The sequence below is a fragment of the Heloderma suspectum genome, chromosome 6 (genome assembly GCF_057233095.1).
Source record: "Heloderma suspectum isolate Gila_16-S chromosome 6, 16-S_ref, whole genome shotgun sequence".
In the NCBI taxonomy this organism is placed as follows: domain Eukaryota; kingdom Metazoa; phylum Chordata; class Lepidosauria; order Squamata; family Helodermatidae; genus Heloderma; species Heloderma suspectum.
Genome location: NC_139463.1, coordinates 14,943,517 through 14,970,458, shown reverse-complemented (window position 1 = coordinate 14,970,458; position 26,942 = coordinate 14,943,517). Strand labels below are relative to the sequence as shown.

At 44.0% G+C, this 26,942-nt stretch overlaps 1 protein-coding gene across 3 annotated transcripts in view; it reads left to right on the top strand.

The window, feature by feature from the left end:
- Nucleotides 1-26,942, top strand: part of NTM (neurotrimin) — a 528,603-nt gene that overhangs the window by 490,172 nt on the left and 11,489 nt on the right. The window contains exons 4-8 of one of the 3 annotated variants that reach the window (XM_084803641.1): nt 1,420-1,554; nt 2,612-2,732; nt 6,607-6,758; nt 15,635-15,670; nt 26,754-26,786. In XM_084803641.1, the coding sequence (XP_084659767.1) occupies nt 1,420-1,554; nt 2,612-2,732; nt 6,607-6,758; nt 15,635-15,670; nt 26,754-26,786 (477 nt within the window). The remainder of the gene's footprint in view (nt 1-1,419; nt 1,555-2,611; nt 2,733-6,606; nt 6,759-15,634; nt 15,671-26,753; nt 26,787-26,942) is intronic. The other 2 variants (XM_084803640.1, XM_084803638.1) reach the window with 2 other exon arrangements.

The following is a 26,942-nucleotide window of genomic DNA, read 5'->3' as shown; positions in this document are numbered from 1 at the left end:
TTTGTTGCCCACTCCTGTTGTAACAGGTGTTCAACAGGAGGAAATTCCATGGGTGCAGCTGCCCCAGCCCCTGTGGGAAAGACCATAGAATCATAGAATAGTAGGGTTGGAAGGGGCCTATAAGACCATCGAGTCCAACCCCCTGCTCAATGCAGGAATACAAGTCAAAGCATCAGAGCATCTAGTGTGATGAAAGTTTCTCCCACATTTCTTTCAAGCATTCTCATTCAATTTGATAGAAGATAAATTGCTTTCGAAAAGAAATTCAGTGGTGAAGAAATTTTGGAGAAATTCTCATGGGTTGGGTTTGGGTTTCTCAGGCTCCCCTTACTTAGGAGGTGGCCGAGGAGTGAACACAAAGGTCCCATTTTTCATTGTACAATCATCTTTCTGGCTGCCTGTGGCCTCCTCAGCTTCCTGCACTTCAATTAAAGCCCAGTTCAAGGCACCATGAGGCAATTCCTCCCATGGGGCTTTTTGAGATCAGGACATGCAGGCAGCCTGGGAGGCTGGTTGTGTTTATGTAAGCTCACAAAAACACCACAAAAATGCATTATAAAGCATCCTGAATGAGGCGGAACAGTGGAATCCTCTTTCATGGGGGGAGAAAACTTTCAGGAAATTGGAGGACAGATTCTGGCAGAGCACGATCTCCACCTCATCCCTGGACACAACACTGCCCCCCCCACACACACACATTATGGTGGATGCAAATAGGTAGCCCGCCTGCCAAGACAGCTGATGCTGTTGCAGCACAAAGACCCCCAAACCCCTTAGGAAATAAGAAAGAACCTGTCCTACAAGCCCTGCCCATGGGGAGCCCTAGCTGGGAGAAACGATTGAGAATTTCTCCTCCCCCTGATAAAATTTGGGGAAATTATCTCCCAAATGTCTCTGCCCACAGGTAAGGTAGAGTTCACCGCTCTAGAAATATCTATTCCTTCCTTGGATTGTGTATCTATACAAATGCAGGACTTCAGTATGTTTAGGGGGTCATCAGTGTGAATTAAGGGACCTTACATCTGTGCTCTGAGTCTGTTTGAAAGCCACAGAAGAGATTTCCTCACTTGATGATGAAAGGAACTTCCTGCTAACAATGCACAATGCTTTCAGTGAAACCAACAGGTTTGGTCTTCCATACATAGATTATCAGTGGCAGGCTGCCAGGGCTGGCTGCCTGCCACCTCATTTATATATAATGTTTCTTTCCTTCACATCAAGATACCCAGACAGACAAATGGGAAAGATTGTTTGAAGAGCTATCTGAAAATCCCATCAGCATCAATGCCAGGTGAAAAAATGCATGCGTGGTGAACATGATGTACTGTTTTTATGCATCCTACAAGCTCATTCTTCTACTACATAGTCTAGGTTTCTTGTTTCTTTCTCCCCCCCCCCCGCCTTTTTGGCCCTCTGAAGCCACTGAATTCATGAGCGAAGATGAATACTTGGAGATCACAAGCATCACCCGGGAGCAGTCAGGGGAGTACGAGTGCAGTGCATCCAATGACGTTGCAACTCCTGTTGTGCGGAGAGTAAAAGTCACCGTCAACTGTGAGTAATCTCCTTTTTGTTGTTGCAGCTTGGGGAGGGAGGATGGAGTGCTGGTAGGGTTTCCACTTTCTTTGCATGGATACTCTGTGCCTTTAACCACTTCAAGCAATAGATGAGCTGATGAAGATTACCTTTAGTCAGATCCTTGGTCCATCTAGCCGTGTATGGTTGAGACTGATTGGCAGCAGCTCTCCATGTTTTTAGGCACACAGAGATCATCCCTATCTCTTCTGCCAAGTTCATTTTAACTGGAGATGCCAGCGATTGAACCTGGAACTTTCTGCATGCACAAAGCACGCGCCCTTCCCTATTGCACATTTATTGCAACATAGTAAAACTGCCTGAATGGGTCTAAACTGTCTAATGTGACAAACAGGAAGCATCTAGGGAAATAACAGCAGAATTGATGCCCAGGCCAACTGCCCAGTTCAGTGAATGGGCCACCCTTGCTTGCATGCATCCATGCATGCCCATATAAGTACACACCTTGAATTCCAGAACTCAGACATGTCCACATGCATATTCATTCACATAGAATAGAATAGTATAGAATAGTAGGTTGGAAGGGGCCTACAAGGCCATCGATACATAGGTAAGTCTTCATTCAGTTAGGAGTACACATGACCCATATAACATCATGTATTTGTTTTTGCATCCCTGCATGGGCTTGCATGCATGCATATACACACATAAGCATGCTCAGGACACACATTCTCTCATCCTCACATCAAAATAACATGAAAAGAAACAGTGTGTTAGGGATCTGGAGGCTACATTGATCAAATGAATAGGAGTCATGAGATGTAAGAAGCTCCATGCCAGTGTGGGTGTTGGGTCATGTATAAGAACTAGTTGGGAACTGGTTTATTTGAGAATGCTTGTAAAATAGTTGTTGAGTGTCAGAATCAAGACATGGCCAAATGAACCTTTTGCCTTGAGCTGGCTGTTTTGGTGCACAGTATAAACTGGAGAAACAAAGAATCTCGAAGCAACTGCAAAGCAAAGGAATTTCCGAAGACCACAGAGAGAAACTCCCAACCTGTTCCTTTCTCTGTAGACCCGCCATATATATCGGACACTAAGAACACTGGGGTGCCGGTAGGACAGAAGGGCATTCTCCAGTGTGAAGCTTCTGCAGTTCCATCAGCAGAGTTCCAGTGGTACAAAGATGACAAAAGGTACGTGAATTCACTGGATCTCTCACTAGGATGCTGCCTTAGCAGCACATTCTCACAATCAGTCAGATTCTCCTTACCCCTTAAAAACCTTGTAATCACTCTGCCAAACAGAAAGCCAGGGGGAAAGTTAGAGGAGTACATTTCTTCACACCCACACAGTGATTGTGTATGGATGAAGAACTCTCTCTCTCTCTTTGTGTGTGTGTGTGTGTGTGTGAGAGAGAGAGAGAGAGAGAGAGATTGCTAATTCATGTTTGTGACTCAGTCAAAGTGTAGAAACAGGGACATGAATTTCCCAATGTGTAACTGTGCCTGCTTGCATTCATCCCATGTTATCCTTGCCTTTCCTAGTCTTTTACTTCCCAATCTCTGTTGTTTACTACCTTCTCTTCATCCATCCTACTTCTTCCCCCCCCCCCACTCTCAAAATGCAGATTGTAAGCTCTTGGGGGTAGGGACCTTTTTTCCTGTATGTCATTCTGTAAAGTAGATTAATGGCACTAGGGCTAGTGATAATATTGCAAATGAGACGTAATCTTGTGCAAGAGGCACAGACCCTTTCCCCACAGAGACTCTTCTGTATGTACAGTCTGAATGTATATTATATTATTAAATGTAATTCTTGCTGCCAGAGTTCATTACCACATCAAGGCCCCTCTGTAATAATCCCACCCAGATTCATGAATAGGCAGGGCTCCAGTCCTTTATCAGATTTCCTGAGCCAAAACTGGGCAAAGGGTCATTCTCTGTCCATGCAGTTCCCACAGCAAAATCCATGGACATTGAATCCCCCCCTACCCTTGATTATCTCAGTCATACAGACTACAGAGATCCATTGAAAACACAAATTCAAAGATACTGCCCATTCAATTAAGGCATTCTTTTTTAAGTTGTGGGTCTACGCACCATTGCGCTCATTTCACATGCCAGCAAGGTGATGCTCAAAATCCTACAAGCTAGGCTTCAGCAGTATGCGAACCGAGAACTACCGGAAGTACAAGCTGGGTTTCGAAGAGGCAGAGGAACTAGAGATCAAATCGCCAACATTCGCTGCATCATGGAGAAAGCAAGAGAATTCCAGAAAAACGTCTATTTCTGCTTCATTGACTACGCTAAAGCCTTTGATTGTGTGGATCACAACAAACTGTGGAAAATTCTTAAAGTGATGGGAGTACCAGACCACCTTACCTGTCTCCTGAGAAACCTGTACGAGGGTCAAGAAGCAACAGTCAGAACCAGACATGGAACAACTGAGTGGTTCAAAATTGGGAAAGGAGTACGACAAGGCTGCATATTGTCACCCTGCTTATTTAACTTATATGCAGAGTACATCATGAGAAATGCCGGGTTGGATGAATCAGAGGTCGGAATTAAGATTGCTGGGAGAATTATCAACAACCTCCGATATGCAGACGATACCACCCTAATGGCAGAAAGCGAAGAGGATCTCAAGAGCCTCTTGTTGAGGGTGAAAGAGGAGAGTGCAAAAGCTGGTTTGAAACTCAACATTAAAAAAACTAAGATCATGGCATCTGGCCCCATCACTTCCTGGCATATAGAAGGGGAAGAAATGGAAGCAGTGACAGATTTTACTTTCTTGGGCTCCAAGATCACTGCAGACGGTGACTGTAGCCATGAAATTAAAAGACGCTTGCTCCTTGGGAGGAAAGCTATGGCCAACCTAGACAGCATAGTAAGAAGCAGAGACATCACCTTGCCGACAAAGGTCCGTCTAATCAAAGCTATGGTTTTCCCAGTAGTAATGTATGGCTGTGAGAGCTGGACTATAAGGAAGGCTGAGCGCCGAAGAATTGATGCTTTCGAACTGTGGTGCTGGAGAAGACTCCTACGAGTCCCCTGGACTGCAAGGAGGTCAAATCAGTCCATCCTAAAGGAAATCAACCCTGAGTGCTCATTGGAAGGACAGATAATGAAGGTGAAGCTCCAATATTTTGGCCACCTAATGCGAAGAGAAAACTCCCTGGAAAAGACCCTGATGCTGGGAAAGACTGAAGGCAAAAGGAGAAGGGGACGGCAGAGGATGAGATGGCTAGATAGCATCACGGATGCAATGAATATGAACTTGAGCATGCTCCGGGAGAGAGCGCAGGACAGGAAGGCCTGGCGTGCTATGGTCCATGGGGTCACGAAGAGTCGGACACGACTGAATGACTGAACAACAACAACAACATGTGGTGAGCTACAAATATGGGTAGTGTGTTCAAGTAGGAAGCTACTATGAGCCGTCAATCAAGATCAAAAGGAAACTAGGGCAGTAGTAATGCAGTGCGAGAGCCTGCTGAAGGAAATTAGCTAGGTAAAAATAAAACAAAAAAGAAAATAAAAACAATATACAAAAGTATCAGGTTATGGCAAAGAAATAAAACCAAGGAGGCTTATAACTGCCAAATATGATCAAGAGCTTTGTGTCATCTCTCCCTCTCCCCGTTGAGGCATTGCACAGTTCTTCTGCTGTATCCTGTTTCTTTACCTAACACGTGTCATTATTGAGCCAGCTGCAGGGCCAGCCCTACCATTAGGCAAAGTGAAGCGACTGCCTCATGCACTCCCCCCCCCCCCGCGGCCAGGAGTTCCCATCTTCCTGAGCTGGCACTCCTGCAGCACTGATGTTTGCTTGTTTCTGGCCTGGGCTCACTGGCTGTGTCACCTAATCACCTTCTCTCAATGCATCACCAAAGGCCCCTGACATAGCAAGCAGGCAGTGGTGTAGCCAGCCTGGGCTATGCACTCCAACGGTCATTGTACATGGGTGCATGTTGCACTGCTCATGTGATGCACATTGCTGTAGCGTTGCAGCATTTGTTTGAGTGGGCAGCACGCAGGTGGCAAGCAAAGCAGCGAGCAAGTGGTGACAAGGTGTCAGAGGACTGAGCTGTGTGTGCCATACGGCCTGACCTGAGCCCCCTAAACTAGCTTGCTGCCTTTGGGTATGGTGGTGAACCAGCATTGAACTAAGATTTGACTGTCAGCACACTCAGCTTCTATATATGGAATGGGGGCATGGGGTGGGATTTTGTCCTTCAGCTCAGGAAGCAAATGTCTTGGGTGGGTCCTTCCTTAGAAGAAAGATGGCTGAGAGTAGAACCTCCTTATTCAGGCAGTATACTTATACCAGTTGCTGGGAAACAATAATAGGAAAGGACTATTGTCTTCATGTTCTGCTTGTGGGCTTGTAAAATGCATCTGGTTGTCCATTTATGTTCTTATGACTTGGAGCCAATCGTTGGGTTCTTCCGTTTTCTATGAGTGATGTTTCAGAAGCTTCTTCTCTTCTCTTCTCTTCTCTTCTCTTCTCTTCTCTTCTCTTCTCTTCTCTTCTCTTCTGCATTTCCTCCTTTATCTGAGGGTCCCCTGTGTTATAGCACTGGCATTCACCAGGTCATTCTTGGGAAACCAATGAATCCATGCACATGGCAACATTGTGTTAGAATTATTTATCTGTGCAGCAGACAGATCCTGAAAGACAGCTGGCAAAGGAATCTTCTGCCTTGAGCTGTTTGTTTTGGCACACTCGGCAAGGTGGAGAAAGAAAGGATTTTGAATCTAATGAGCCCAGGTAGCGAAAATGCCTCTCATGAGAAAAGCCCAAGATAACTGACCTGGCTAACAAGTTCCAATTTATGTTTTCAATGAAATCTCCTCATAAAGTGATTTTGTGGACACTGGAAATTACCTCAGATTTGTCCCCAAGTGGGAGCTTGAATTGAGTAAGGGCACTCAAATGCAGCACATCATTGGCACCAATGCAATTTATAAAAGACTGAGCCATTGTTTGATAACTACTTTATCTTTCATTCTGAACTTGAAACCATTCTTTCTCTTTCCTCTTATATAAATATCTCCCCTGTTTTAGGCTCATCGAAGGACAGAAAGGGTTGAAAGTTGAAAACAAGGCCTTCTTCTCCCGCCTGACTTTCTTCAATGTCTCTGAGCAGGACTATGGAAATTATACTTGTGTGGCCTACAACCAACTAGGAAACACCAATGCCAGCATCATTCTGTATGGTAAGTAAGGCATATGGTGATGCACTGACTTAGCAATGGGACTGTCGGGGTGAAGGAGAAGGGTGTGGGGTGTAGGGAGTTGAGTCAAAGAAGGATCTATTTCTAAGGCTGGGAGAGAAGGAAACATATGAAAGCTCTACTGATCTCAGCAGAACAAGTGCTTAACACATGACATCATTTATTAGAACCATAAACGAGAGAATGGGCAACTTCAATAGTCTGGCCATTATCAACTTATGCCCAGGGTATGGCCATTTATTCCCACTGTTAATGACAGATGACTTGAAATTGTGACATGCAGATCTCAACAACTTGGTCCAGAGCCCAGGGCTTCCTTCCACTCTCTTTCTTCCATAGTATCAGTGCTCTTCAGCTGTGGTGGCAGAGCCTTCACTACCCCACTTTCTTAGGTTATCACAACTTCATTCTCCTCTTTATTGACACCTGGACTTTAATACATTTTGCTGTGGATGTTCAAAACCCTCTTACTTAATATTGGCTATCTTGTTAAAAACACACACACAACAACAACCCTGCTTCATCTTCCCTGGAAATTCCTTGGAATTTACCTTGTATTTTGCTTTGGGTGGAATTCTCTGGCAACTCTATGCAGCAATGTTTTCTTTACCTTGGCCTAATGGCACTACCAGCTGCTGGAGTAGAAGAGATCCCATGTGCAATCAGTCTTTAGGTCCCAGGTTTGCCTACATGGGGCCGCGGTGGCTTAGTGGTCAAGACGCTGATCTGCAGACCGGAAGGTCGACAGGACAGCAGTTCGAGACCCGAGTGCTGCGTGATGGAGTGAGCTCCTGTCTTCAGTCCCAGCTTCTGCCAACCTAGCAGTTCGAAAGCAAGAAATTGCAAGTAGGTAAATAGGTACTGCTTCGGCAGGAAAGGTAACAGCGTTCCATCCACCTCGGTGTTCAGTCATGCCGGCCACATGACCACGGAAGCGTCTTCGGACAGCACTGGCTCTTCGGCTTAGAAATGGAGATGAGCACCACACCCTAGAGTCGGACACAACTAGTTGGGGACACCTTTACCTTTTTTTGCCTACATGGTGCCCCTCCAGCAAACTCTCTCATTCCACCTTGTGAAATCTGTCCCACTTTCATTTTCTCCAAGCCTCTTGTAAGATGTTTTGAGCTGTTGTCAGAGCTACCTAGCTACTGCCCTAAATCAGGGAAGCATTTACTCTGGCAGAGGACTTTCGACCTTTTCGTAAGAGCTAGAAACTTGCTCTTATAAAAAATCAGTATGTTGAATTCTACAAGATTACCCCCCAACCAAGGACTTGCATGGAGGTACTGGATATACACAATTCTGCTGTAAGCCAACTATCTGTTGTTACCTTAGCAGCTCTTAGAATCCTCTAACCAAAGAGTACTAAGGGGGGAAACATTAGCTCCAAGCATTGGAACACAATAAGAAGTACTTAAAACCTCAGATACTCAGAAAGAGTAGCATCTGGTCCTGACCTTGGAGAGGGGCTCTTTTGATAGAGTTAATTTCTAGCTATGGAATCAAATGGGTATTTCTAATTAGGATTGCTGAAAGCATCTTATTTTAATTAGGGATGTGCAGAACACCCACTTGAGATATTTTACTTGTCTTATCTTAACCTCTCTGGCTTTTCTAGAAATCCATCAAATGTTCCTCCAGATGAGGGACTCTCAACTTAGCTTTTAGTGCCTGTGCTAAGCAAGCACCACCAAAGGAGTTTTTAAGGCTACAAAGAACTGTGGGCAAACCCAAAGAGATGCTAGAGAAAATAGTGTCACAGCCCATAGGCTTGTCTGACCAAGCTCGTCCTATAGGAACCTCCCTAAACCATTCTATAGCTTATAAAGAGACATTTTATACATTGACTGTTAGCTGTCCCCCAGCATCTATCTTCCTGATCTTTTTTTAGCTCACAGAGAGGCCAAAAGCCTTCCTCACATAAGCTTCATTGTTAAGTGCAAATTATATGCTGTAAAAGGATGCTGTTATTTCACTACAGGTGAAATTTTGTTGTCAACCCTAATTTTAACAAGTCTGTTAACTCTAATTTTAACATGTCTGTTGTTTAAGAACCATCACAACGTACAAAGGCCACCATGGAACTTCTTTCCTAATATTTCCTGCCCCTTTATATTTTCATAGAAGGCTATGGGACAGACTCCCTAGCTGTACCACATCTCTCTCTCTCTCTCTCTCTCTCTCTCTCTCTCTCTTTGTCTCTCTCTCTCTCTCCTGAAGTGTTGATCTGGCCACCCTATTTCCATTAGACATGTTCTGACTCATGTTTCTTACTCATGTCTTGAGAAATCCCCTCCCAAGGGTATTGCCCTTCAGAAAACCAAACAGAGGCAACCATGGCAAGGGAAATATTATCTTCATATACAAACAACAGCAGCAGCAGCAGCAGCAACAACAACAACAACAACAACAGTCTCAAAGGGTGTACTCTGACATTGCCACCCTGGAGTGCAGTCTGTTAGGTGAGGCTTTTGAGAATAAACAACCCAAGCAGCTTCACGATCGCAGGCTTGCTTCCAAGTCGCATTTTCTATTACTGCAACATAAAATAAAAAATTGACTTTAGCAAAGGGAGGCGGGGAGAACTCTGTAGCTTTATCTGGAAGCTATTTTCTCCACATGCCAGGGCTCTGATTAGAGTGATGGATCCATCTGACACCACTCACAGCCAGGGACAGCTGTAATTGCTTGGCTTATTTGTCACACTTCTCCACATTATAGCAGGCAGCACCATTGCCTGCCTTTAGTGCCAGTTGGGAGACGAGGTGAGAAGCAAAACCTTTAGTGCTCCACTTTCTCCAGTCTTCACCCCACTCCGAGCCATTATGCCTGGCTGAAAAAAAGAAGCAGTCCACTCTATGGTCACTCTGACATAGGCTCCTTATGGGCTTGCATTTCATCCCAGGGAGCAGGAACCAGCCCAGCAGCATAGCATTTCTACCTTCCCCAAAACTTTGCCCATAAAGATGGTGCCATTGTTTCCATAGTAACCAATGGTGACAACTAAGAAGTGGACGATTTATGAAATGAAGGGGAAGAGATGTGGGCCACTAACAAGATGGAGCCGAAAGGATTACAAAGTCTGAAACTGTGCCTTGACTGGGGAGGATGTGTGTAGTTTATCCAGTATAATAAGGACTCCATCACTAATGGGGTAAAGAGAGGCCTGCTTCTCCTGGCATGGTCGTCAACATGATGCAAAGTTTTGCAACATTTTTAAATGTGTGGTGTGACTCTACTGCCTTGAATATGAACACAGGAAATCAGGAGCCCACCCCCATAAAAATAAAATCAAAATAGCTACTAGATTGGGATGTTGTAGCTTCTGATGCTGAATTTTCCAAAAGTGAATATCAGTTTCTTCCCTAGTTTGAATCTCTGGAATTTTGTCCCTTCAAGATGTTTGCATTGGAATCACTTCAAACATCAGGCAGGGATGCCGTCTAAGGAGTTTCATCAGTGTTTCAGACCATATGTGATTATTCCTCAGGGCCAAGCTAGAGGTTGTAGATGAGGTACATGAGTTAATAGTCCCCCAACAATTGCTGTTGGCATTGTTTTAATGAAAAGCAGCTGTAGGAGGCTCTGACTTTGAGTGCTGTAATGTCGGAGGGACGAGCTGCTTCTCTCTTGCCCCTCTGGATATTTTTCTCCTTAAAATTGTCTCTATCTATCTGTATCTTTTCTGCATGGGTGGAAAAGCAGCTAGGAAAAGATGAGCTTTAGTGGGGAAACAGCTGGAGGGAAAGGGGTTTACCACCCCACCTCCCACCTTCTCCTCTTTTAAGGGAAACTCATAGTCTCCCACAGACTATGGGAGGACTGGCCCAAGATATTTTGCTGCTCTGAGGTACAGCAGCAAATAATCCCCCCTACCCCAAGTCAAGATGCATAGTATCCAAGGACAACCAAAATATCTTGGCACCTGAGGCAGAAAATTCAACATCTGCCTCTCCCCTCACCTGGCAGTACCCCCGCCCCCAACTGACCATTTGCTGCCCTTCATTTAAAATAAACAAATATTATGAGACTGTTGCATACATCTGCCATGTAACACCATCTTTGGTGTTCAGGAGAACCTTTATTTCTGGCCAAGTTGCCACCCTAATTGTCTCTTGTAAACTAGGTATGCATGCCAAAACACAAATCCCTATGGCTTAAATAAACTAAACTAAACTAAAGCAAAAACAATAACGGAGGGAGGGGTTACTGTTTGACCAGCATTGTTACCATTATTATGGTATTCTGAGGTGTGGGATTATTATTATTATTTTTCTTACCCCATCCCAAAGGCTTGGGATAGGGAACAGGGAAGAGGACTTTGAAGTAACTGGGCAGCAGGTGTCTGAGTCCACACTGAAACGATGTATAGTGCTGATTGTTTAACACCTGATAACATCTCTCCCATCATATACATCACAAAGTTGTATCATGCAGCCTTGCAAAAACTGCACTACTGCCAAGATCAATTCTTAGGCTAGGTCACAGCTTCCATGGTTATTCCAGGAAGGAAATGTCAGGACAACTTTGCAGATCCTGACCAACTGATCCAAGTTTCCCCAAGTGAAACTGGTAGGTAGGAGTGTTATGTTTCTCTCTGAGCTGAACAAATATTCCCCAGAACACATTCTTCTGTGAAAATGTCTGAGATTTTTCTTTCTCTCACCCATCAAGAAAAAGAAGACAATTTTTGCAGAGTTTTCTCTGAATATCCTCCGTCATTGGGGGGGGGGGCTCCCATCCCCCCCCACACACACACAGTGCACCCCAGAATGAAACTAGGGGACATTGTAGGGCGAAAAAAGAATCTGTGCTATTACCATTACTAATGGAGAGACCAACCCTGAGGAACTATTTGAAAACGTAATCTTTTGTAGACATTAAATGCAAAGCCCCATGTTTTTGTCTACAAGTGGAGAACCTGGAGAGGACATTGACACACAGCTCTGGTTTATCTACAAGGAGTGACTATTAAGGTGTAGCACTGGCCTTATAATTACATTGTTTGACCTTTAGTTTGGCTGAAGGTGGTGTGGCAATTGCATACTAGAGATGCCCAGTTGTGGAATTGAAGTTCCAGGTGGACAGAAACTTCTGTAGATCAAGGGCAGAGTCCATGAATTCAGCACCTGGTTCCACATGACCCTGTCTCAGATCCTGCATTCTCAGACCATATGAAGCTTATCCAGTGGTCTCCAGGCCACGGCTCATGCCAATGGCACCAGTACCTGGGCTAGAGGTCTCTGGGATTTCTCTCTCATGCACTGCAAGGATTGCCCTTCCCCAAAGTCATGAGTCATGATTGTTGTTGGAAATACAACAGGCTCTGAGATTTTCATTGCTCTTCCATGCATGCTTCCCAAATATGGACCATGTAGATGGCAGCTGGCACGAAGGCGTCACAGAAGGGCTAAGTGCATACCACCAATGTCATAGGTTTGTACAAGACCTAGAAGCCTCTGGGCAATTCTAGAACAACCTGGTGCCATAGGGACTGTGATAGGCTGTGATAAGTTAACCCCAGAATTTCCACTAACACCCACTTTAAATGGTGATGGACCCCATTATTCCACAATTCTGTTGGGTACCTTGGTCAGATTGGGCTCTTTAGTTGGCCAAAACTGTTTTACTCCTTGTACTGGACCATATCCCCCTCCCCCCACACACACCCTTTCTTCTTTGCCTGCCCCACCCTTTTCTATTTTGCCTGCTAAGACAGTCATGCCAATCTCAGTGAAGCTTTTTTCCTTTTTCTGAAAATTATTTTCCTAAATACATCCACGGGGTGGAGAGCACTGTGGTTCTTCTTCTGTTCATGTGGGGCAGGTTCTTGTTTAAATCTCCCCACCACTGAGATCATGACCATAGTCCTCTTACTGTGTAATAAGGAATAACCACCATTTTGTGAGCCCAGCACAGGAACAAGAATATGCCCACTGCTCGCAGAGGAATAGTCAGATAATTAAACTACAGCAGGGTCCTACTATACCATCTTTTATTAATCTAAGTCTAGCAAATCATTTTCTTCCACTCTTCACCACCCTCCCACAACACCTTTTGTCTGACTCGGTAGGACTTCACTTTAATACTGCATAGTGCCTTAATATAGTGAGAAGCTAATTTCATAAGAGGTCTCCTGTTGAGATCCAGAGTTCTACTAGGCCCAACCATTGTTAGGGGAAACAGCAGATGCCATGTTTTGAATATGGAGGTAGGCTAAAATCCATATGAAAGAGACCTGTCAAGGTCATTGAGATATCATCCCATCACAGGTGACCTGGACGTTTGCCAAACAGAACAGGATCCTGATCCCTCATTAATCTTTATTGACAGTGCAGTTGTAGTAATAAATTGTGGACAATGCATTCTTTCAAAGGTAATACCAGGTGGCCCAAAAGTAGGTATACAGTTGCTGTATAATATATACCACATTTGAGGTGTAAAAGAAAAAGCTGACTAGAAATGATGTGAGTGGAGGAGGAGGTCTGTAGTATAGAGGCTTAGGGTGTAAGCTGTGACCAAAGCAGGCCCTAATTCAAAGGTTACCTCAGTCCCAAACTTGCTAGGTGGCTTTAGTCAAGCCACTGATCTCCTAGCTACAGCCCTGGACAACCTTGCAGGACCATTTTAAGGGTTATTGAGATAATGTATGTAAAATCTTTTGAATATTCAAAATGTGCTATATGAGCATGAAGCATTATTATCATCTCCATTCCAGGAAATTCCAAATGCAGAGGATTTTTTCATTGTTCTGTCTCATGTGATGGCCACAGCCATGTGAGACTTCTGGCCACCTGAGCAGGTTTTTCATCAAGAAAGTAGGATCCACCAAAGCACAGCTGGTGAGCCATAGCAGGATAGAGTCCAGCCAGGCAGTACAGAGCGAAGTCAGGCAAAGTAAATAAAGCAGTGTCCAGGTTCTGGTGAAGCTAAGCAAGGTAAGCCAGGAGTTCAGGATAGCACCCCAGTCAGCTCCATAGGGAGCTCAAATGTGAGACTAATAGGAACAAGGCTTGTTGCTTTAGCCACAAGCATCCCCAGACTGAGCCATGTTAACTATTTTGCCATTAAAAGGTCTCACCCACGATTTCATGGGATTTGACGGTGGCTGTTGTTGTCGTTGTTGACCCAGTGTACAGCTGTTGTGAAAAAGGCAAGTTCCATGTTAGGCATAATTAGGAGAGGAATCGAAAATAAAGCTGCCAATATCACGCTGCCTTTATACAAATCTGTTGCACAACCACACTTGGAATACTGTGTACAATTCTAGTCAATGCATGTACAAAGGGACATTGTAGAGTTGGGAAAAGTACAGAAAAGGATAACTAAAAAGATCAAGGGGCTGGAGCAACTCCCCTACAAGGAAAGGTTGCAAGCAACGTCTGGGACTGAGTAGCTTAGAAAAAAGGCAAGTAAGGGGAGATATGACAGAGGTGTATAAAAGTATGTATGGTGTGGAGAAAGTGGATAGGGAGACATTTTGCTCCTTCTCTCATAATACTAGAACCCAATGGGGTCACGCCATGAAGCTGATTGGTGGGAGATTCAGGATAGATAAAAGGAAGCACTTCTTCACATAGTGCATAGTTAAGCAAGGGACTTTGCTGCCACAAAATGTAGTGATGATGACCACCAATTTGGATGGCTTTAAAAGGGGATGAGACAAATTCATGGAGGAGAAGACTATCAATGGCTACTAGTCCTGATGGCTATATGCTACCTCAAAGCCTATGCACACTACTTGCTAGGGAGCACAAACTGACGTTGCTATTGCACTCATGTCCTACTTGTGGGTTTCCCACAGGGAACCTGGTTGGCCACTATGTGAACAGAACGCTGGACAAGATGGATTTTGGTCTGATCCAGTACAGCTCTTCTTATGTGCTTATTTTTGTCATTATTATTATTTGGGACCGTCGTGCAAATAGTTTTAAAGAATGAGGAAGAAGATGTGTGCTGTGGATTGTGAAATAACAAAAAAACAAGATGGTAATATTTTGAGGGCTAAACTCCACATTCAGTACTAGACTCAGGGCTGCAAATACTCGCTATATATTGTTTCTTTCTTAAAATGCTTGCATCTGCTTTCTGCTTCTGTAGTGCAACTCCTCCCCTGGTGGCCAAATCCCTACTGCAAAGGGGTGAGAGAAGGGTGTGATTTATAAGAAAGAGAAATGACAGATGGGAAGTGGTACTTAACCACCATTTCTCCCTGGAACTCCCTCCCCTTCTTGGCCAGTTCCCCCCATGATGCTGCAAATACAGAGATCAGGATGGGTGGAGGGAAGCAGCTGAGAGGAGGTGTTGAAGTGGGAAGAGTTAAACATTCCCTCCCCTATCCACTTTTTTAAAAAAACAACAAAGATCTAATTTGCCCCTTGGTTCCTTTGAAGATAGTTATCTCATGGGATTGGCCATACCAATGTGGCCTTCTCTACAGTGGTCTTCAGCACAGCCAACAATATGAGACGATAATATCAAGAAATCAAGACCTTGATGTGTAGGCCAAGGAACAGGTTGCAGCTTTTCATCTCTAGCTGCACTCCTCCCATAAGGAGGGCTCTTTTGCAAGGCTGGCATTTTCAGTTACGGTCCACAGTCTTATCATCTTTGCCATCTTCTTCATGCTTCATTTTCATGTACTTTCAGAAACTGTGTACTGTTTTCTGACTTGTCCATTCACTTCAGTGTCATCACCATCAACCCCCCCCTCCACACACACACACACACACACATTCTTCATCCTATTTCTTATTTACATGACATTGTGTTCATGGAGTGGTAATTATGCAACAATATATTTATTTTTATTTTATCTTCATTTTTCTCTTCCATTGTTTCCTCACCTGGTTTAGAAATAAGTGAGCCCACAAGCTCAACCTTGTTCCAAGGTCAGTATTGTTCTTGCTGTATGTCACATCTGCTCTGCCTCCTGTAATTGCAACCTCCCCCCTCCACCACTACCCTTTGTTACACATTGCCTGTTTCCCTGTCCGGTTTGCATGGAGGATGGCACCACTTCCTACTGGGTATCCAAAGAGAGTAAAGGTTCTGATTGGTCTTCTCATCTCCATCATGTCATGATTGACCAGTCAATCCAGTAATTTAGAACTACAGTATCCAGTTCCAGATCTCCTCTTCCTAGAGATTGGATGCAGAATCATTTCCAAGTAATTAAGAGCATATCTACATGAAATGCTTATATTGGCTTTCCTCCATCAAAGCTCCCCACCCCTAATAATCCTGGGATTTATAGTTTGAAGAGGACACTGAGAAAACACTCACAAAACTACAGTACCCAAGATACCCTTGAACCAGTTTAAATCAAGAGGGTAAAAACAGTCTGATTGTAAGTCTCCTTTTCCTTAGAGCTCTGACAACATGTCTTAGAGAATAATTTCCTGATAAATTATCAGAACATTTTATTTTATTTTATTTTGTTTTGTTTTGTTTCTCCTGAACTAATGGTGAATGTCAGTTCCACCTGGAGATTATTTGTAGGAATTGGCTCCCCAGTTTTGCTGCCTGCGAATAGGATGGCGTTAGAAAACTCCCCTTCCCAATGGTTGGAAAACTGCACCGCTCTCTTAGAGAATATATGGCAAAATTCCCCAACACAGACACACACACACACACACACACAAACCATGTTGCCACCCAGAAGCAAATAGGGTGGAGAATTTCAGGAGGCAATTATTTTGCTCAGTTGTAGATTATACCCAGAGACAATTTCACATGTCAATGCTGTGTTATGTCTACCACACTAGGTAATGTTATGTGAGTGAGTCTAGTCTACTCATGTGAGTGTTGCCACGGATCTGTGACAGGCAGAATTCTTAGCACCCTCACCAAACTACAATTTCCAGGCATCTTTTGGGGAGCTGTGACATGAAAATCTATATGAAACCAATATAGGTTTGCAGAGTAGATGTGTCTATAGAATTAGGAATGTTGAAATGGTTTGAGATCTCGAGTCTCTTCCTTTTTCCTGTTCACAGAGCACTCACTCTCATTCCATGGTCAGGGTGGAGGTTGGCAGAAAGAGAACCGGGGGACGGGGTGGCGGGGGGAGGTCTGACCTCATATTGAAGGTGATCCTTTAGCTCCCTTTAAAAGAGCATGCATAGGCCAGAATTGATCAGTGCTTAAAAGCAGAACCAAATGATTCAAAAGCACAAGACAAGCTGCTTCTCTCCTACATGGAATTCATTTCTGTGTACTGTTTGAAATATGGCACGAGTATTCTTTTTGCCACTCCTGCACTGATTAGGCAGCTGAAACCATCAGCCATTGCCTCATCAATGTCCTAGGAGGAAAAACAAAACAGCACCTTTAGAATAATTACAGAACATGCAAAAAGGAGATGGCATCATTGGTGGCATGGAGAGTGGAGGATGAATTTTAATAGAAGGAGATCTGGAACTGGCAGGAAGTGGCCTCAAGTTGCACCCTTTGGCAGATGGAGATAAATGGTGGTTGGGAGGAAGCATGCCCAAATCCAGGTGTTTAAACAGGTTGATAAAACAACAACATGCTAAGAGGATGCAGGTGAGGAAGAGTTGTTGTAGCAATCTCAGCCAGCTCTCCAACTGACCTCCCATTTTCATTGAAGATACATGATTCTAGGAACGGACGAAACTTATCCTTGTTCCACAGACCTCCATTAGATTCCATCACTGATCCTAGGACATGAATGTGGTTTGTCTATCAATCAATCAGTCTACATTCCCGTTCCCCTTGCAGAATCAACAGTGATATGCAGCTGCCTCATTCCAAAAAGCAGAGCTGATTTATTAACTCATCTGATCTTTCTTTCTTTTTCCCTTTTTCTTTGTTTCTGTTTTTCCTCACGCATGGCTTCCCTGTGTGTCTCTTCCTCATGCCTCCCTACATTCTGCCATGTAAGTACCGCTAGCTTATATACCAGCTGTAGTTATTTTCTACGACATTAGTTTTAAGGGGTCAGAAGGGCAGAGGGGTGGTCAGGAGATGGGAGGGAGGCAATTTGTTCAAGTGTTGAAAAAGGAGAATACTTGGAATCAACTGACGCACTGGAGGGCCCAAAGTGGAAATGATAGATCAGATGTTTTGGTCTACAACTCCCATCACCCCTCAACACTGGCTATGCTGGGTAGGGCTGCTGGGAGTTGTGGGTGAAAACATCTGCAAGGCCACAATCCGGTGGTAAACATTGCAAGTTGAGTAACTAATTGGAAATTGACCCAGAATTATAGGAGGGAGGGATAAAGGGAGATACACACACACACACAACACCATTTATACTACATGACCCGGCTAACTCATCTGTGGCATGGAGCCACAAGCAGAGGGTAGTTGTGGCATGTCTGGGTAAGAGCAGGGAGGGCTTGCCAATGGCATATGGTCAGGCCAGGAAGCCTGCCTTTCTCTCCAGCTCTACACTGCTGTCTGCTCTCCAGAGCATTAGAGTAGAGCAGTGGTTCTCAATACCACTGGACTGAAGAATTGACCAGCGTGTTTTCTGAGCATTTTGTGGAGGCTGGGAGAAGAAAAGGGGTGGAGGAGAAAACTGCTCCATTTTTCAGTGGGGTGGCAAAAATCTCTTTCTTATGTCCTTTTTTTTCCAGCGGGAGGATTGCATTTTGAATTTCTGATAGCATAGGTGTCTTTACTCCTCTCTCTTTTCTTTTCTTTCTGAAATTTTTTACTGCGGTAGCAAGCAGCGATGGAACTCCTAGCGCACTCCGGGGTCATTCATCTCCCAAGGCCTCTCCCTACCCCCCCACCCCGCCAACCAATGTCTCTGGAAGAATGGTATGTCATGAGATCCTTCCACAGAGGCATTATAGGGGGAAATGACCCCTGGAGCATGCTGGGAGCCTCACTGAAGCTTGGCACAGTGGCAAAAAAGTTAGGAAACAAGAAACATAAGAGGAAAAGAAAAGAAACAAAAGGGGGAAAGATACCAATTCAATCAGAAATTTGCAACATACCCCCACCCCCTGAAAGTGTAATCAGGTTTTTGTTTTTTTCACCCCACACTCAAATCTATCCAATTGCATCTTTTGACACAAAAGGACAATGTTGCAAAAGTAGGGAGATACTTGTCTCACTCTAATTCTCATATGGTAATAAAGCCACTCCATAGTGGTGACACAAAATTCCAGGGAGGAGTAAGTTTAGGGATGCTTATGGCATTCTCACTTTATGAATGTTTCAGATTATGCTGTTGCCAATGTGCAGCTTGCCACAGTTTTCAGTTTGTGTCTTTTTTGAGTGCAGCTTAGTGACGCACACCAGAACATATGTGCAATGATTGTATCATGGCTCAAAAAGGAATCTTTAGGCAATCTCAAGATTCCTTTTTCCACGGTGAGTTAATCAATCTGTATATGTGCTGCTGCTCATTGGTAAGCTACGAGGGGAAGAAAAGAAAGATGCAAACTGTACATGAAGGATGTACAGATTTTGTTTAATCCATTCCGTGTGTATTTTGCCAAATGTCAGGCATCTTTCATTCCATCTCTTGCTCACTGACGGAATCAGATTCCCCTCACCCCTTCAGAAAATCTGCCCAGAAGTCCATTGCAATTTAACTGTTGCTGGCATGTAACATTTTGCATATTTTTCTTAGCTCAGCATACCATCACTGAGAAGAGTGCACACACAAAAAGTGCTACACAGGGGAGACTAAAGATAAAACAGAGATGTATATAATGTTTTAAAAGGCATATAAGCATATTTTCCAGTCACTTTAATATTTGAGTATAATTAAATATGTATGCAATTAGGGATGGACAGACTCACCCCGGCCTGCCTTGCGTGGCACTCGCCAGACCCTCACTGGCTGCTCGGCCCTGGGTTCGGCACATTGCGAGCTGCCAGGTGGTCTGCAGGTTCACAGCAAGCAGTGCACAGCCTCCCGGTCCCTCAGCAAGAAGCCATTTCATGCAAAATGGCAGCTCAGCCCTTTTCATAAAGGGCCATTTTATGCAAATGGCGACCATAAAGCAGCCCATTTATGCAAGATCACAGGTGGGCTAGTGTGGGGATCCACGGACTGGCGTCCAGGGGCCCAAGCCTGCAAGAAAGCCCCAACCAGATGCCCACAACATCTGTATGTACAATTCTGGAAAGTAAAATCAGTTCATGGAATCCACGCAACTCAGAAGATGCTGGTCCCCTGTGGAATCCACAGGTTGAATTCATAGAAATCTGAAGTCATTTGAATCCTTTTTGGATTTCTCCAACATTGCTACTGTGTATGCACCAGTTCTGAGATCATTTAAAAATAAAATCTCCAAGTTAAACCACAAGACAAGTAGAACAAAATACAACCCTGGGGAACTCCAGTCATTTTCAGATAGGCTCCTGGAGTACGTATAACCTTCTCCACCACATTTCCCAAATCTATCATCCTAATCTGATCTGGGAAGAAGGACGTGCAGAAAGAGCCGTTGCTTATTCTAATGCAAAATTCCCCGGTTGTTGAAGCACCAGTGGCTGGGGGCAGATGTCTTTTAATGCTGGTTGTAGACTAGTATCCCAGCCCACAGATTACTGTGTGCCACAGCAGGAGGCTGTGCGCAACTGTGCATGAGGATCTCCACATGCTCAGCTGTGTGGAGAAGATTACTGCTACTGGGGTGCGGAAGAGGTGGGGGCAAGCAGTAGAACTTCCTTATCTGTCTGTGGAACAAAAAGGGGAAGGCAAGCACTTTTTTTTTGTTTTGTTTTTAAACCTAACCATTTTTAAACCAATGGACTTGGAGGGGAAACCACCCCAAGAGATACCCAAGAGATGGGCTGTGTAATGCACACTTAAATGGCTCTATCTCATCTTGTCAAGTTTACTGTTGTATGTTATGGTACAAGGAGCAGCATTATTTTATACAATTTTAATAATAATAATAATAATAATAATAATAATAGTAATATTGATGATTTAATTATATTTTTTAACTTTTGTATATTTCAATTTATACTTCTGTTTATAGGTCTTAATTGTACACGTTTTAACGTTGTAAAGCCGCCTTGTGTCCCAGTATTGGGGAAAAGGTGGATTATAATGATAATAATAATTATTATTATTAGTTTGTGTAGAAGGTATTTTTATTTTTATTTTTAATGAGTTATTAAACTATAATAATAATGTATTTGTGTAGAAGGTATTTTTAAACCCACTTTTAATTTTATTTTAATGACTTATTAACTATAATAATAATGTATTTGTGTAGAAGATATTTTTAAACCCACTTTTATTTTTTTTTTAATGAGTTATTAAACTTTTATATCCAGCTGCTAAATGGGAGCCCAGCAGGTCTCCCTTCGAAGAGGCTGACCTGGATGATGCCTGCTTAGCTTCAGGCTCACCAGGTGCTCCCAGACCAGATGCCACACACCTGTTCAGTCCTGCTTGTTACATACACACTGAAAGAGGTGTGCAATTAATAGTACGAATGCTGCATGGCCAGCCTGTGGCTCCTCTGCACAACTGACCCAAGTTCTTTTCTAGACAGGCTTTGAAGCAAGACCTTCCTTGCTGATCTTAACAGGGAAAGTGGGGAGAGAATACGTAGGAGGTTGTGGTACCTATCTTCTGAGGTTTCTCTCTGCAACCACAGGGAGTGAAATACTTGCTCCTTTTCAAAATGGAAACATCGGATTCCCCACATTGCTGCAGCAGCTACCCAGATTCTGTCCATGGGGCCAACCTGGATGCTCTCTGGCTTTGCGAGTTCACACACACACACACACACACACACACTTTTGTATTGGGCAAAAGATGTGTGTTTAATTGCCAGATGGAGGAGACCAGTAATGTTAGAGCAGTATATACAGCTGAGTTTTCTTCCCAAGAATTGGGAGGAGTGGTGCAGTGCCAACTCCAGGTTTTGGAGGGCCCTTGGGCAAGGCGCCCTCAATGGGCCCATCTCCCTCTCCCTGTTCACCAGCATTGCAGTCAGCTGCTTCTGTTAGGGATGGCACGGACGCCCAACTGGGTCTGGGAGTCTGTCGGGCTCCCCCCGCACCTGCATGCCTGGGCTGTGCCTGCAGAGCCCCTAGCTTCACCCCCACTTGCACCCTCCGGGACACTCCCTGCACTCACCCTGGGTCCTGTCCATGAGTGCCCGCCATTTTGCCGATGGTTTTTTTTTTAATGAAAAAAGGGGCTAATTAAAAATGTGTATATTTAAAAGTCTGCACATTCAGTCTGGGAAAGCTTGACCTACGCAATATTAGAGGCATTATGCCTCCACTATCTTTTCTTCTGTAAAATATCAGCTCAGCAAAATGGCGGGTGCTCACGGATGGGACCCAGGGTGAGTGCAAGTGGCTTGCTGAGCTTGTGGGAGCTCGAACGCAGGTCTGGGGACGCTCAGGGGTGGGGCGGTGCTTCATAGGAGGCCTGCTGATACCAGGAGGGGGTGGATTTGCACATCCGAGTTGCTGCTCCTCTTCCTCAGTATTGGTACCACCTGCTTGGTTGCCAGACAAAGAGGCAACAAGCAAACAGGCAGTGGCATCTACCGCTCTTCCTTCACACCTCCACTACTGTCTGGGCCAAAGCAAGAGGCAGATGAACCAGTGGCCTTCAGCAGCTCTTACCAGCAGGATCCTGCTAGGATATGGCCCTTCAGTAGGTGCCTGATTATGCCAACCCTTGATGCCAGACAGTCCTAGAGCTGTGGCACACGTGGAAGAATACTGACAATATAATATAGCAGACGTCACGTTATCATTCTTATTCCATTGTCCCCACAAAACATCTTGTTGCCTCTTATACCCCACTGTGATTGTTGACTTCTCAAAGCATTAAAAGTAGTGGACATTTTCTTTACAGCAAACCAATTTCTTGGGATTCATTACCACCTAACGTGGAATACCATTCAGTATCCTCCTATATTTGTCCAGATCTTGCAGCAATGGGAGGTCTTGTAGTCCTCCATCATTTAGAACAGGGATTGGAAGACAGCAGGCTTCTGGGATCAAGTTTGTTTTTCTTACTCGAACTTCAAGCCCCATTGACTGGACTCAGGTGCAAAATAGTGTCTCAGGACAGACATACACCCAGTAGAATTAAGGAACTGGGTGTCTTTGAGCACATGGCTCAGACCAAGAATTTGTTTTCAGTATCAAAACTGAGATGACTGTCCTTTCACACAAATATCTATTCCTGGTCCCCCACCCCCCACTCCAACTTTCTTCATTTCATCGGCCTAAATTAGAGGTGGGGCGGTGGGCTTTTATTGTTGGCTATTGTTAAACAGGTGGGATCCAGAAATGACTACAGATCTATTGCAAATCACCCAGAGATCTGCAAGTAGATCCTGATCTACGTTTTGCCCACCCCTGATGTAGTGGGTGCTATCTCAGCTCCCACCTTTTAGCTCCTTGATGCCATGGAGATTGGAATGAGCAATTCTGTAAGGCAGTTTATTTATTTCATTTATTTACTGGACTTCTGAGTTAGTAGCATGAAACTGTCACTTCTTCTGGGACAGACCAGTGACCATTTTAACTTCTAAGAGACCAGGTGTAGCATTGCGGCTAAGAGACTGGACTATCAATCACAAAGTCTTTGGGTCAACTCTCACATCTGCCGCCAACTCACTAGATGGCCCTAGGTATGCCACAATATTTCAGCTGCACTGTGATATGGGGACAATAAGTCTCACCTGCCTTACAAGGTAGCAAACACATATCCATATACCTACATATTGCAGGGGAAGCTTGGTAGTGATGTGAAGAACTGTCTTTCAAGAAAGCTTGTTCACCATTACTGCTCTTCTCGTTGAAACCCCTAGAGTTTCCAAAGAACCCCAAGTCCCCTAGAGGGCAGAAGGTAGCTTTCCTTCTGACCACCCAGCCCTTGGACTTCAACTCTAATTCCAGCATGTTCAGTGGTCAGGAATCCTGAAAGTTGATGCTCGAACATCTGGAGGTCCACTTTCCGCCCACCTCTGCCCTATAGCACAGTTTGAAAACCATCTCCTTCAAGTTCAAAGAGTAAACAAAGCAATGATAATGATTCAGGATGCAGCTATATTGCTGAAACAAAGACAGGAACCTACCTTGAAACCTCATTTATACTCCTGGAATTAAAACAGGGTATAAATCCTATATGCAAAAAAAGCAATATGACTGCAGTAAAGAATTAAACTGAACAGCTATGAATGGAGGCATTTGCACACATACATGTGCATGCAAGAGATGAAGAACTCCAGCAGAAATTTGACTCTGGGCTTCTGTCTCTCCTCCTTCTGAACATCTTGAGCAGCCTCACTGCTGTCTCGCTGCCCCTCCTTTTTCCCTATGGAGATCTTTCATTTTCCTGGCACTAAACCAGTTTAATGAAGGCATCAAGAAAAATGGTTGCCTGATTACTGTCTGCAAGCCTCATGATGATCATCAAACCAATTTATTAGCAAACACAGAAGTGCGGTAAACTCAACTTTACAGAAGGACAATTAGGAAAGAAAGTAGTTATCAAAAGCAAGTGTTCCCTCTCCCTCACCAAGAATTACGGGGTGATATAAAAGTGTGTGTGCGTTTGTGTGCGTGCGTGCGGTGGTGCTGGGGTTTGAATTTGAAAGATGCACATTCTCTCTCTCTTGCACGCATGCGTGTGCGCACACACACACACACACACACACACACTTTTGGCTCTGCCCAGGATTGTCTTTCCGGTATCTTTCCTTTTGAGCACACCATTTGTACCTGCAGTCAAAGAAACTCTAAATAAAAAGGAACCCTTTCTTGTTGTTTACTTCACACAGTCATTTTGCTGATATGAGGGCAGGGGATGTCTGGCTCATTTATTATGAAGTTATATTGGCTAATTTAGATTGGGGTAGGGACCAGAGTTGCTATTTACTTATGCTATTTTGTAAAGCGGTGCATGCATTGATAGCACTGTATCAAATAATAACACAATACATAATAATATATCCCTGCTTCATTCACAAAGAGGTGGTGAAGAGATGTTCTGCTGTGCTTTGTAATTTTGATAACACACCACTATACACACACAGACACACACACACACACACACACACACACTGCAGGAAATTGTGAGCTATTTGTCAGTGTCATATCATTCCTTTTTGAGATGTGCGTTTACTTATTTTATTTATTAATTAACTACAGCTTTAAGCTGCTGAATAACAAAGTGAGCTGGGTGGCTTAGAATAACAATAAAATGCAATTATAAGCAACAAAAATATAAAGCAGAGAATAAAATAACAACAAAATTCTCATCAACACCAAAAAAATAAACAGATTTTCAGATTTAAAGATTAAAAGGCATGGGAAAATTGAAGAAGAAGAAGAAGAAGAAGAAGAAGAAGAAGTAGAAGTCTTTACTTAACACAGAAAAGGCCACAAAATGGGTGCCAGGGAAGCAGCTCTGGGGCAGAGAGCATTCCACCACGGAAATATCACTTTCCCCAGTAAATACAAAATGCCTAGAGTACACCTAAACCCTATGAGCTGACCAGTGGAGGCTGGGCTGTCCCACACTGTAGGCATTCAAGACAAGGCTGGACAGCCATCTGTCAGGGATGCTCTGACCTGGATTCCTGCATTAAGCAGGGAGTTGGACTCAATGGCCTTGTAGGCTCCTTCCAACCCTACTGTTCTATGATTCTATGATTGTATGGTGGCTCCGTTTTGGGTGGGGCAGTAAATCCATTCTGGGTTTTACTGGCAACCAGTCAGAACTCTAAAGGAGCTATCCAGGGTCCTGAGCCCTATCCCTAACATAGTTTAGGGATCATGGATAGCTCCTTTTGAGGTCTGTCTGGTTCTGACTAAAACCCAGAATGGCTTCACAACCCCACCAAAATCACATCCACCAATTTCCACTGCATCTAAGGCTGAGTGCGACATATGGGGCCCCTCATATGCACAGGGTTGATTAGATCTACAACAGTTACAAACATCTCTTAGGGGGAGGCAGATCCTCTTCTCTCCCGTCACCAGGTAGATACACATTCTTTCATTCTAGTAGTTTCTATTCTGCTTTTAAATTTTAAATGAACTTCCCAGAGTGGCACACAGTAGGTACTAAGAATCCAGAGCACATTTAAAATGTATGAACCGAAAATACAGTGTGTTGGACCCAGACTGAGTTAGTTGAACTTAGCTCCCATTGAAATCAAGAGAAACTAAGCTTCTGCTGAAATCAGCTTAGTCCGGACCTAAGCCAAGGTTTGTGCACAACAAGCCCAGATTTGTAGCTGGGTATTATTGTCCCAGGTACACATTCCAAGGAGCCGCAATTGACCTCTGTGCCCAGCTGTGTAATATGTGAAATAGCCTCCCTGTGCTGTATATCAATATACATCAGTTTCCTAGTAAAACATTAGTTATTTTACTACTCCTTTACCAATTATTTGCAGTTGCACTATCACTAAGTTCAGATGAAAGGTCCTTCCGGGTGAGGCTTTTGTTGTGCAATTGCACTGCTTTGTTCACAGAATGAAGGGAGTGCCAGATGACATTAGCCAGAAGGCATTATCTTCCATTTGTAGCCCTTCTGTGCTTTCCTTCTGCTTCTTCCATCTTTTTTCTTAGCAGGAAAAGAGAGAAGGGGGGGGACCCACCTTCAAGGAAGAAAAGATGGAATATCTGTACAGTGTCTTTTGACTGTTAGTTCTAGGAACCCCCGTCTGGAAGGAGTTGAGGAAGGATGAGTTTCCAAAAATCTTTTTAGAGACAGGATTATGACCCTAGGTTATAAGCAGCATGTTGATCCCCTCAATGCTTTAAACAACTCATTCGCCATTTATTAGCCCATTTCAAAATGTCCACAACTGTGGAGCACCATAAGAGCAACTGAGGAAAAAAACACAAAAAAACTAGCAGGGCTTTGTGCAACACACTGCTGCAAAGCAACTGGCAAAAGAACTGGCTGAAGTGTCTCAGCACAGGCCAGAACACAGAGCGGGTTTCCCTTTTGCCTTATTGATAACCTGTTCTTTAATTTTGTAGAAGAGACAACCGCAGTCCAGACACCATGGAAAGGTCAGTAAAAACCTGCTGAAGCTTCCCCAAATTCTGGCCTTGAACCCCAACCACCCCTCAGCGTCTTTCATTGTTTCTGCTCCCTTGTCCTGCAGCAAAGCTAACATCGAGGGATTTGTCCATCAATGATAGCAATTATTTCTTGCCAGCTTTCTT